This window comes from Protomyctophum bolini (genome assembly GCF_963924005.1).
Source record: "Protomyctophum bolini genome assembly, chromosome: 3".
NCBI classification, from domain to species: Eukaryota; Metazoa; Chordata; class Actinopteri; order Myctophiformes; family Myctophidae; genus Protomyctophum; species Protomyctophum bolini.
This window is the reverse complement of record NC_137864.1, coordinates 49,404,719-49,417,899: the sequence shown is the minus strand read 5'-3', so window position 1 is coordinate 49,417,899 and position 13,181 is coordinate 49,404,719. Positions and strand designations below refer to the sequence as shown.

The 13,181-nt window shown below is 46.6% G+C and overlaps 1 protein-coding gene across 3 annotated transcripts in view; it reads right to left on the bottom strand.

Moving 5' to 3' along the window:
- The window catches only part of kdm2aa (lysine (K)-specific demethylase 2Aa), a 39,806-nt gene extending 27,610 nt beyond the window's left edge, over positions 1-12,196 (bottom strand). For 2 of the 3 annotated variants that reach the window (XM_080759589.1, XM_080759591.1), the window contains exons 1-6: positions 10,095-10,206; positions 6,658-6,796; positions 6,467-6,545; positions 5,833-5,879; positions 1,073-1,257; positions 71-177 (exon numbers count right to left, since the gene is read on the bottom strand). In XM_080759589.1, coding sequence (XP_080615715.1) covers positions 71-177; positions 1,073-1,257; positions 5,833-5,879; positions 6,467-6,545; positions 6,658-6,796; positions 10,095-10,160 — 623 coding nt within the window. In that variant the 5' untranslated portion in view covers positions 10,161-10,206. Of the gene's footprint in view, positions 1-70; positions 178-1,072; positions 1,258-5,832; positions 5,880-6,466; positions 6,546-6,657; positions 6,797-10,094; positions 10,207-11,460 lie in introns of those variants that run through there. The other variant, XM_080759590.1, reaches the window with a different exon arrangement.
- Between the last annotated feature and the right edge of the window lie 985 nt (positions 12,197-13,181).

Here is a 13,181-nt window from a genome sequence, read left to right as displayed (position 1 = left end):
CTGTGAGTCAGAGTGTACAAATGGTTGTCAAATTGCAACTCTAAAAATGGATGTGGATGTGACTTCTTACTTCTGTACTTTGGGGTACTGCATGTCTGTGATGGAGTTGGTGGAGTCTTTCTGTCGCTCTTTCAGGTGACGGGGCCACATGTTGTCCACCCAGTCGATCAGATCCACCTACACACCAATAAGATTAACAACATGCATGTTATGTGTCTGCAAGTACCTGTATGGATGTTTCACTTCAACCCTATGGAACACCTATACAGCAATCTCTTCAGATTGTACTTCATTAAAACATTTCAAACATAAGTGTGGACCCACTTAATTGACCAGATCACTTAATTATATTTCTTTGTATCATCTATTCTTTTCTCTAATCATGTAAATAACCAAAAGTTCTAATCATGTTCTTGTTGTGTTTTTGTTTTGTTGTTTTGTTTATGTTTTATATACTGCAATCATGTTTTCTGGATATTCTACATCTCATGTACAATGTTTCATTATAGTTTATATAGGTAGAGGCCCCTTGGGCTTTTTTGCCTCAGCCTAGCACTTTACCCGTCTTATATTTCACTGTGCTAAATAAATAAATACAAATACAAACCCTGGCAGCCCTGCTAAGTGGCATGTCATAATACAGTAGCTGAACATTCAGCACAAGTGGGCAAACATGTCCACGAAAACAGCCCGTCTACAAGCTCACAACACAATGCATTCCGAGTCGGACACCTTGTGAGCTTAATCTAGATCGTCTATTTTCGGCAAAGGCATTTGGTGAAGAGGGTTAAAAAAGGATGGGATCAAGTATAGACCCATAGGAGACCACCCATAGGTCAACAAAGTATACAGAGTTTAATTGGTTAAAGAAATGTGACACTGTTTTGAAAGCTCATCTCCATGTCTATGAAACTATGAAAATAAATCATCACTCGTGTGTGTGTTTGTTTGTGTGTTTGTGTGTGTGTGTGTGTGTGTGTGTGTGTGTGTGTGTGTGTGTGTGCGTCTCTTCGTGAGTAGAACTGATCGTCCTTTTTTTCTAGGAGTAGTTGACGACTCCCACCAGTCATACCGTGTTGGGTCTCTGCACCAGGTGTGGCTGGTCCATCTTGGTGTGGCTGAACTCCAGGCTGATGACGTTGTAGAGCTTCTCCCGCTGAGACGGTGGCGTCTCGTAGTAGCGTCTCCACTGGGCCATGGACATCTCTGTCCCCTTCTGCGTGCTCACGTCCATCACGTCGATCATACGCCTGCCGCCTGGGGACACCGTGGCGAGAAGCAGTGTTGATTTTTGACATTTTGATTTTAGTTTTAATCATTGTCCGATATCGGGACCGATTAACCCATTTAGACCTGAGGGTTAATTGGACCTTAAAAACATTCACTTTGAAAGAATATATAATATTCAAAGATTTGCGCCACATTTTTAAGATTTAAAAAAAAATAGCAGACTATACAAGCTCATAGTGTCACGATCTGGTGGTGGTGGTGGTGAGGACCCAAATGCAGGACAGCCAGGCAGGAGTAGTGATCAAAACCCATGGTTGGGTATTTTATTTAACAGGTGAACAAGACACAAATACAGAGTGACACTAAACAATGAACCGACCAGGACTGACTGGGGAACAAGACTAATATACACAGGAGGGCTGATTACACATGAGAAACACCTGGGGAAGACATGAACATAGAACCAAAACAACTAGAACAAGAACATAGACATGCAACAGCTAGATAAACAGAACATAGAATCAAAACAAGTAGAACATAACATAGAAAAACAAGAGCTAGACAGGCAAAGTCTGTGACTGTGACAGTACTTCCCCCTCAAGGGACGGCTCATGACGTCCCATAATGTTCATGAAGAGGGGACAAGAACGGGCTTGAGGGTACAGGTAGAAGGGGGGGCAGGCAGGGAAAGGGGCTGAAACCCCCCGGAGCTTTCTTCCGCTGCTGGTACGGGTAGGGCAGAATCACAGGGTCCAAAAGGCAGGGAAAGGGGCTGAAACCCCGGAGCTTACTTCCACATGCCAAAGGGAGATGGGGGCCGAAGGACAGGGAAAGGGGCTGGAACCCCCCAGAGCTTTCTTCCACTGCCAACGGGAGGAATGTATACACTGGGGCCGAAGCAAAGCTGGACACTGGACAATCCCCACATCCAGGACTTCAGCGAAGCGCAATCAGTGCACAACCAGGACTTTGAGGAGAGGTACCAGAAGATCCACGACCAGGACATCACAATCTACCAGCCGGTGGTGCTCCAGTAGCATTCTCTCCAACAGTCAGACCAGCTCCACAACAAACAAACTGCGCCTCCAACAGTCCACTAGCCCGAGCTTCATTGTCCATTAACACCTCAAGGCCTCACCAGGTGTAGACAGGCTGGGGTCAGGGTGCTGTCTGCTGGATCCATACTGGTCGGTTCATTCTGTCACGCGGAGGCAGAGTGATGAACCCAAAATGCAGAGTCACAGGAAACGGTGTCTAATTCAAAGTATTTAATAAATCAAAAATATCTTACAAAGAAGATGAAACTCTGGAATCCAGGCATAAATCTTACAACAGTAGATTTCAGGAAACAGGACAAAAACTCACACTAGAGCAGCACGTAGGAATCAAATCAGAAATGTCCAAACTGTCAAAAACCAGGAACAACAGGAAAACCAGGAACATGCATCTGCTACAACAAAATAATGAACTGACACTGAATGTTTGTCATGAGTCCAGTCTTATAGGGGGAAGGTAGATTGAGGAATTGTTCACAGGTGGAATGACGAGGGAGTTAGAAGCAGGTGAGTGAATGGGATGAAAATGAGGGAGTGGCCAGGGAGGAGACATGGTCTGTGGAGTGACAGATCATGACAGTACCCCCCCTCTCAAGGGACGGATCCCAGACGTCCCAAAACCTCAATGAGGAACGAGCAGGGTGGGTGGAGGGGGCCTGGAGGAGGGAAACTGAGGCAGGGCCAAGGGGATCTTCAGGTGGGCGGCCAGGACGACGGCCAGAGGCAAGTCTGGTGATCTCAGGGGGACGTCCAGGAGGATGGGCGGTGGCAGAACGAGCGCCATCGGGGGGACGGCCAGGACGCTGGGATGAGGCAGTGTCACCATCGGGAGGGCGGCCCGGAGGTCGAGACGTGGAGGCTGAGGAGGTGCAGTCAGGAGGGCGGCCTGGAGGCTGAGACGAGGCGGAAGACCGTGGAAGCGGAGCCGGGTAAGCTGCAGGAGCTGGACGTGATGCTGCAGGCGGAGCAACAGGAGATGCTGCAGGCTCTGGGGCTGAAGCTGCAGACTCAGGAGGGAGGGCTGCAGACTCAGGAGACGACGCTGCAGACTCAGAAGCCGGGACCCAAGAGGCGAGCTGCAGCGGCGGGGCCTCGGAGGCGAGCTGCAGCGGCGGGGCCTCGGAGGCGAGCTGCAGCGGCGGGGCCTCGGAGGTGAGCTGCAGCGGCGGGGCCTCGGAGGCGAGCTGCAGCGGCGGGGCCTCGGAGGCGAGCTGCAGCGGCGGGGCCTCGGAGGCGAGCTGCAGCGGCGGGGCCTCAGAGGCGAGCTGCGGCGGCGGGGCCTCGGAGGCGAGCTGCGGCGGCGGGGCCTCGGAGGCGAGCTGCAGCGGCGGGGCCTCAGAAAACGCTGCAGATGACGGGACCGCAGAGGAAGCTGCAGGCGGAGGCGACGCCGGGAATGCTGCAGGCTGAGGCGACGCCGGAGATGCTGCAGGTGGGACTGCAGGCGGAGGCGGAGCTGCAGGCGGGACTGCAGGCGGAGGCGGAGCTGCAGGCGGGACTGCAGGCGGAGGCGGAGCTGCAGGCGGAGGCGGAGCTGCAGGTGGGACTGCAGGCAGAGGCGGAGCTGCAGGTGGAACTGCAGGTGGAGGAGGCAGAGCTGCAGGTGGAACTGCAGGCAGAGGTGGAACTGCAGGTGGGACTGCAGGTGGAGGAGGCAGAGCTGCAGGTGGGACTGCAGGCAGAGGCGGAGCTGCAGGCGGGACTGCAGGCAGAGGCGGGGCTGCAGGCGGGACTGCAGGCAGAGGCGGGGCTGCAGGCGGGACTGCAGGCGGAGAACAGGAGGAGGATGCTGCAGACTCTGGAGACGGGACCCCAGAGGACGCTGCACACCCAGGAGACGAGGATGTTGGGACCCCAGAGACCACTGCACACCCAGGGGATGAGGAGGGTGCTGCAGATTCTGGAGATGGAGAGCCGGCAGACAGCAGCTGACGGAAGCAGCCGAACAAAAATCCCAGGGCCAGAGCTTCCATAACGTCAGACTGACGCCAGTCACCACTGGAGTTGACTGCCAAGGGCTCTGGCAGGTCACCGGCTGAAAGGACTGTTGAGGGTGCAGAGGGCGCAGGCAGGACACCTAGGGAGATGGCCGGCAAGGGCTCTGGCAGGTCAGCAGGAGGTACAGTCGGTGAGGGTGCAGAGGGCGCAGGCAGGTCACCAATGGAGGCCGCCGGGAAGGGCTCGTGGACGCCGGGCAGCACAGCACTCAGTGGAGTGCTGGGCAGGCTGGGTGGTGGAGGAGACAAAGTCACTGGGAGCGAGGAACAGGGGTCAGGTAGCTGAAAAACACCCCCGGGGTCCCGCTGCCGTAGTGCAGGCCTGTGACGGGGCTGCACCGCTGCAGGCGGGAGTGCAGCAGGGCGTGAAGGGGCTGCAGGTGGGACTGCAGCAGGACGTGACAGGGCTACAGGCGGGACTGCAGCAGGACGTGACAGGGCTACAGGTGGGACTGCAGCAGGACGTGACAGGGCTGTCCGGGTGGGCTTGGTGGCTGGGAGACCCCGGGAGACATCCCCCCGCTTGTTGACACAACGGGGACCTCCCCGAGCCAGGCGGGTGCCATAATACGGATTTGTGGCATGAAGTTGTTCTGAAAGAACTTCTTCACTGCCTCGAAAATGGGGAAAAAAATCCATATAGTGGTTCTTCTGCTGATTAGCATCAGGGCTAGTGGGATGCAAACTCAACACTCCAACCCTAATGGAGTGGGTAGATGGCTGAGGAGTATGTGGTAGTGAGCTGGTTTCAAAGTTCTTAAGCCTCCCACAAACTACCACAAAATGGGGAACAAAATGGCTCACCCATGGCCTCTCTGTAAACCACTGCTGCTGGATTGAAATCTCCCTTCGAATTTCAGCACGCAGGTTAGGAGGAGAGGCCACCAGACGATTCACCACACTTTCAAAAATCAACACCTTCTTTGTTAAAAGTAGTAACTCTGCTGGGTTCATGATTATGGTCAGTTCATTCTGTTACGATCTGGTGGTGGTGGTGGTGAGGACCCAAATGCAGGACAGCCAGGCAGGAGTAGTCCATGGTTGGGTATTTTATTTAACAGGTGAACAGAACAGAAATCACAAATGCAGAGTGACACTAAACAATGAACCGACCAGGACTGACTGGGGAACAAGACTAATATACACAGGAGGGCTGATTACACATGAGAAACACCTGGGGAAGACATGAACATAGAACCAAAACAACTAGAACAAGAACATAGACATGCAACAGCTAGATAAACAGAACATAGAATCAAAACAAGTAGAACATAACATAGAAAAACAAGAGCTAGACAGGCAAAGTCTGTGACTGTGACACATAGTGCGCCACTCGGTGGCGCGCTATGACCTTGTGTATCTGCTATTTTTCAATAGCTAAATTATAACATAATGTTTAAAACACCAAAAGGGGTTCCCTTCCCCAAAATGTGTTAAATTAAGGTTCTCAGGAAAAGTCAACGATCGTTCGCAACAGTGCGATATGTTGTTAATTATAATACAAATAGCCTCTCAGGAAATATTTCCGAGCCGTTGAGTGGAAATCTTACCAACGAAGTTCTTGACGTCGCTGACAGTGAAGTCTGGGCCTGGCACCCTGTAGAGTGGACAGCACAGCGACAAGGTTATACACCCAGTTCCAGGCACCATCATTCAACCAACACAACAACACCCACAGCAAACATTTGCCTTTTTTCCCCACACGGGCAAATATGGACCATATGGCATCACTAATGCTCATTATGAGATGGTGTCATTTCTGTATATATGCTCTTTGTTTGTAGTTTTACTATTGATGCTAAAATCATGGCTTCTAGTTCAGCATGCATGCAGCAAAACGCTGATGAAGGCCTGAGGAGCCAAAATGTTTGTCAGACTGCTGCTCAGGGCCAATATTAAAATCTTTAAAGTGTTCGTCGTTAAATTGACTATAATTTATTTAATTAAGTTCCTAATTACCAGTATCATGATGAAAGCTCACCAAGTGGCGCGCTACGAGCTTGTAGTTCTGGTATTTTTGAAAAATCGAAGAGCGACTGACATAGAAGACATTTTAAGAATCTGATCTCAGGTCAGAATGGGTTAAAATCGTATTGTTTGGCCAATTATTTGGAGGCCCACGACATGCAATATTCTGGTCTACTGTAGATGAGGGACTAGTGAGTGCAGAGGATGAAGACCTACTTGATTCCCAGGCAGTCAGGCTTCTCAAAGAGGATGGGATCCCTCAGCCCTCCTCTCTGGACATACTCGTATGTGAAGTCTGAAAACATGAAAGACGTGTGAACATCTGCAAGATAAACCTGTGTGTGTGTGTGTGTGTGTGTGTGTGTGTGTGTGTGTGTGTGTGTACTGTATGTACAGTATGTCTATACCTTTCCCCTCCAGGCGTCGGATCCTGTCCGAGTGGAACCTCTGGCTGTGGATCTTCTCCTCCAGGTCAAAGGTCCTCCTGCCATCGATCTCCTCGTCCGAGATGCCGTCGTCATGGTAGCGCCGCCGGGTGCCCGCGCGCTATGAGGAAGAGTTGATGAGCAGAGGAAAAGAGAAGACAGGAGAGAGAGAAAGAAAGAACAGAGTCACATGGAGAGTTGAGATCAGGGGTGCGACAGTTAATCGAGCTAATCAGTTGAATCAATGTTTAATAAAATAACATATTATTTTTAAAATAAAATAATCAATTGATGGTTATTATATGGCAGGAAGGCATAAGTTAGAACAGCATGAAGCCATGCAAGGGTATTGATTTTGTCTAGGAATGCATGTGATAACAATTTAAATGCAGTGTCAAATACAAGCTTTCATACACAATTCTAGAGGCAGTTGCAGACTTCGGAAAAAAACTAAACCCCAAGGCATTCTTATTACATGGTTTATTAGGCATACTGATATGCATATTAATTCAAATTAAATGCAAAGATGCAACCTTTATTTTTACATTATTCCAACTAGTTTGCTTTGATTTGTTCCAAAGTGCTAGAGTCCCTTTTGAAAGCTTCCCCAGAAAACACTGATGAAAACAAATAGTCTAGCTGCTACTGGAAGGGGATGACTGTGTATGGTGGGGCAGAGATTATGGACACAACATTATATTACATCAAATATTTTTCACTGGGGCTATCTCAAAAGAGTTAGCCCCAGTGCTAGTGCTGCACAATTTAATGGAAAAAAAAGACACGTGAGATGATGATGATCATCATTTCTAAACTTGAGCAAGAATTTTGCAGCATTGTTGGCTGTCCAATTCATTTTAAATTAATGTTTTTGCTACAAGAGAGAGAGAGAGAGACTTTAAGAGAGGTCCAGGTGTCCAGCACATTTAACTACAGACAAAAGACAATGCATATTTGCATGGACAAAATGAGTGTGAGAATCGTGATCTCAATACTTGTGGAGGAAAATCGAGATTCACATTTGAGCAAGAATCGTGCAGCACTACCCAGTGCACACTCTGCTGACTGACGTGTAGGGGGCGTGTTGACAGGTTGGTGTCACGTACATAATGGAAAGATGCTATTGCAGACACACATTTTTGTCTCCGTGCTGCTAACCATATCAGTCTTGGTGGTGTGCCTAGTAGAGACTGAACTAGTCTGGTGGAAATTGGAATCACAGTAAAAGAGTAAATGCTACACTTTGAGATAAGACCAGAGACGTTACTGCAGAGTTCCATGCCATGCGGCTGTTGGAGCACTGACTCTGAGCCCCCGACTCATGGCAGATGAACAAGGGATAATCCCCCTCCATCTCTGCACCAGCAAGACCCCCAATCCCCATCCCCCATTCCACCTCCTCCTGGCCACAAGCTGTCCCACCTCTCCAATTAACTGCAAATATATCTTATCAAGTGATATTTTAGAACCAATAACCAACCTAATCTTGCTTATGTAGATTCCTAGCATAATCAACTTTTTAAGGGACCAAGCCCGTCCCGAAGGGACCTTTTTTGTCAAGATTTTTCTTCTGCTTTTTCTATTTCTGCCAGAAATAGCAGTTCTGGCTGAACCGTGCTGTCGTTTTTCATGAAACTCTGCAATATGGTAGAGGCCGGCCATGCCAAACGGTGAGGATACGAAGCCCACGACCATTGGCCAAAGGGTGGCGCTATAGCACTCAATTGAAAATTCAAGCTTTGAACTTTGGACCAATACAGACAAAACATCGGAAGAACGAAAGTTTTATGAGTCGATGAAACTCTTATATTTCAACAAAGCAACACGGAAAATGTAATAATTGCTCAGATCTATTCTCCACTCCAGTGTGCTGAACAAACACTGCCTGACTTCATGCTTCATCTCCTCAAAACATTACATTACCTCACTTATGAAGTTATGACTGTCAACACAGCATTGTCTGACAACTGACAAGTGTGACGATGAACATAAAAGTGAATGCAGTTAAGCCACTTAACCCATTCTGAACGGGAACCCATTTTTGTGTCAGCATCATGTCATGCTTTAGCTATTGAAAAATAGCAGATCTACAAGCTCATAGCGCGCCACCGAGTGGCGCGCTACGAGCTTGTAGGTCTGCTATTTTTGAAAAAAATCGAAGAACGACTGACATTTTTAGAATCTGACCTCAGGTCAGAATGGGTTCATCAGACCAGTGTGTGTCCTAGTGGAAACCTCGTATGAATCTGATCTCAGGTCAGAATGGGTTAAACCCTATACTTCATTGAGTAGGCGAAAATATTAGTCGATATACAAACCCAAAAGGTTGAATGGTTTGATGTGTGATTTTAATAAATACCACACCACACTTTTACATGATGATAATGGTCCAGCTCTCAAGCTGTCTTCCATGTGGTCCTTCCTCCGTTTAGTGTGTAGAAAATGACACTGGTCTGAGTGAGGCTCAGCTGGTAAACTGTGTGCTGCTGCTGCTGCTGCTGCTGTCAGGCCTAATCAATAATGTGGTTTGCTGGGCTGCGAGCCAACTCAGAGGACGCAGTGACACAGCACCTTTATAACAATGCCCACCCTCTTTGAGAATAATGTCTAATAACATTCTTCTATTGACATGACAAACCTAATCCTGCACTTAATCTAAACAAAAAAAAACTTAAATCATAATAATAAAAAGTTGGAAAATAGCCATCACAACCTTTCCCCTTTTTTCAGTCAGGAATCAATCAACACACGCACGTACAGTCGTACACGCATGCACTCAGTCTCACACGGTTTGCTAACACGGTATCAGCCTTTAGCATTTATCCGAGACATTTACTGTAGCTGTCACCTGCTGAATACACAAGTGTCAAGCTACATTAAGCCTGATTTATACTTCATTGCCAGACAGTATGATCATGCACCAAAAATTAGAAAGATCTACAAGATCACAACGCGCCGCAATGCAATGTTTTGTGAGCTTGTGTTGAGATGGCTTCATGTCCCATTGCCTTTAGGGAGTGAGCCCGTCTCACCCAGCAGTTACTGCTATAGCACAAGACCAGCTGAGAGACAAAGTGGCACAAGCACGTTGCTTGACAGCAAAAGACATAATCTACCCAATAACAAAAAGGAAGCAACAATCAATCGAGGATGAAAAATAAGTCAGTTTTACTAATACTCGCCTGAGTCGCCTCGCTTCTTTTGTAATCCACAAGTGTCAACTATTTTCCTCCACTACAGATATCTTTTACCATCCATGCAAGGTCGATTCAACCCACCACTCTCACCCGCTTCCCCCTCATTCTCCAATGCTATCCATCAATCTGAGTGAAATCAACACTCAGGATATATTACCGTCTCGTCTACTAGACTAGAGTACGAGATGAGATACAGTGAAAGTTGGAAACACCTCATGGCACCTTGTCTTTTTGTGTCTTTCTCTTCCTTCCTTTCGCCTCTTTCCGTCTGTGCCCCTCTTCCCACATTTCCCACTGCTGTGTTGCGGAACTCCAACCTGCCCAGTCTCTCCCTCTCTGCCTGCTCCGAGGGAATGAGGGAGCAGTGGCCTGGGCTGGCTGGGCTTGTTGTTATCAGTGTGTCCGCTGTCACCCTGCCCCTCCCACCCCTCAGTCTGTTAGCGGATCTCTGCTCCATCACTGACGTCTTAACACATTCTGACCTGAGATCAGATTCATACGAGGTTTCCACTGGACACACACTGGTCTGATTAACCCCATTCTGACCCGAGATCAGATTCTAAAAAATGTCAGTCGTTCTTCGATTTTTCAAAAATAGCAGACCTACAAGCTCGTAGCGCGCCACCGTAGATCTGCTATTTTTCAATAGCTTAAAGCATAACATGATTCTTAACACCAAAATGGGTTCCCGTTCAGAATGGGTTAACACACAATTCTCTCTCTTTCTCACACACACACACACACACACACACACACACACACACACACACACACACACACACACACACACACACACCCGGTCTTGGGCGATATGACTTCAAGTCAATATCACAATTAAACTTTTTCCATGATTATAATTAATGATTTCCCCCCCCGGCTATTTTCAGTATTTGTTTTATACGCCACCATTGTTGTACAATAAAGTTTAATACAGGTTTAGGTGGTTAATCAGACTAATCCATTTACTATATTATTATTTTTTAAAGAAGCATTTCTGGATTATTCAGTTATAAATCGGTTATTATTTACCTCAGCAGAAAATAGCAGATCGACAAGCTCTCTGCTTGTAGCTTTCCCCACGATAACAGAAAAGACGCAGCCTACATACACACATTCATCTCAACAGATTCTATGCCATGTGTCCTTTCCTGTTGTTCATGCTTTCACAATGTAAAAGCAGTTTTGGCCGCATGTTTGAGCTTTTGCACAATAACTGCGCTTGAACATGAAGCATGCTTGTTAGTCTGTCTGCACACACTCACCACTCTCATGTACTCATCAATGTAGTGAATGTACAAATTCACTTTCTGCCTCAAACAGTCCTTTTTCGTCTGGGAAACTCTGACAAAGCCACACAGAAGCCTCCACAACTAATGCATAACTGTGTTACAGCACGGAAGTCAAAAACGACATCTACAATATAGCCTGTTCCCAGAATGTTCTCATTCTAAATGTGTTTTTTTGAGTGGTTTGAGTGGTTCAGTGGTTTATTGTAATTAACCTATATACAGTCAATGAATGTGCAATCTTCTTGGCTAGTATATGTGTTTTGACTGTCAAAATTAAAATTTGGTTTGTGTTCACTTACCAGCCGTCTGCTGAATCGTCCCTTGGAGTTATCCATTATGAGCAGATCTCTGCAGTTACTTTAGCAGCTAAAGTTTAGCTCTTCTTGGCGTTTATATTTCTACAGACTGGTGTCTATACTGATGATCTGTAAAATACTGGTCTAATGATTCTCTAATAACCCGTAATAACGTATGTTTGGTACCTGAGAGACAAGGAACTGTCCAAGTCCTGAACATGCAAGTTAAGACAAAATGGGTTGTTTCAAAAGTTACAATGCAGACGCATTACACTAGTATGAAAAAGGACCGAAATTATTCGTCTTTTCAAATAGAAAAATTAAAATCTTTCCTTGAGCCTTTAAGTAGACAAATAAGCCAGCCGGCTTAGCTAATAACCTGTAACATTGTTATTACTGGTGTAAGCCAAACCTGTTCGTCCATAAGGACAGTATAACAGTCTACATTTCTGTTTTGATTGTATCAAATGTATAGAATTAAAGCCTTCAGTCTCCAGAGAGACACACATGAGCATTGTTCACCTCTACATTAATGTTATTCAAACTCCTACAAAAGAATGCCCTTTCAGCAAACTTTCAGCTCATTCTGCACTTAAAATTCGACACAATTCAATCGAATATTTAAAATATCTATGTTGATTTAAAACAAGACTCTGTTTAAATGGTGTATTGTTAAAACGCTCCCGTTCATGCGTAAACGCGGCGAAAGTTGTTGTGGTCTCCTAACAGCCGCCATGTTCCCCCAATGCCGAAAAATAAGCAGATGTACAAGTCCGACATGGGTTCCGAACGCGACGTGGTGTGGGCTTGTAGGTCTGCTTTTTTCCGTCGTACGACAACGTCGTACGAAGAAGTGTAAACAATCGAGCTTTAATCGCACAAAATACAACTGATAATAAGCCCAGCCCACAGGCAAAAAATGGACCAATCGCGAGAAAGCCATGTTTTGTAATAATCTAAATTTACAAAGTAAATAGTAACTAAAGCTGTAAAATAAATGTAGTGGAGTAAAAGTACAATATTTGCCTAGTCTGAGATGTACAAATAAAATAAATACTCAAGTACACTACTTTAAGTAAATGTACTTAGTTTGTAGTTATTTTACGCCACTGAAATGGACAGGTATAAACAGTTATATGTCCGGTCTACTAAAGTCTAGAGCGGATACGGAACAAGTCTTTGTGAGTGTACATGAATGCATGTAGAAATTGACCGGATACGATAGGCGTGCTCTAGACCGGATTTGAGGGCAGAGCAGCAAATGTGAACCAGGCTTTCCACGGCCTTGGTGACGCAAGATTACCGTCCAATAGAGAAACGAGACAGGTGGTGGACTAACCAATCAGCGCACGAGTTGTAAAAGGCGCTACGTTAGGATTGGTCAGAAATATCGCAAGCAAAAAAAAACATACATTAAAAAAAACAATAGGTCATAAAGGAGGCAGCCAATGAAAACGACAGAACAATGTACTAGTTACATCGGCCATTATTCAATAGAACTTGACACGAATCATAGATCAACTAAAATGTCGAGGAAATATCGCTCTTTTGTCTACTCACCACCATGCTTGAGCCGCACAGCGCCGTTTAAAAGGATGTCAGTGTAAACGTTATGATTGTCGGGGCGCTATTTGTGATCCACGAATAGCTTCTCCGCCGAGGAGGACACGCTTTGTAGCGACTTCCTCAACGCGGAAGTGTCTGTTGTCAGGAAACCAGGAAAC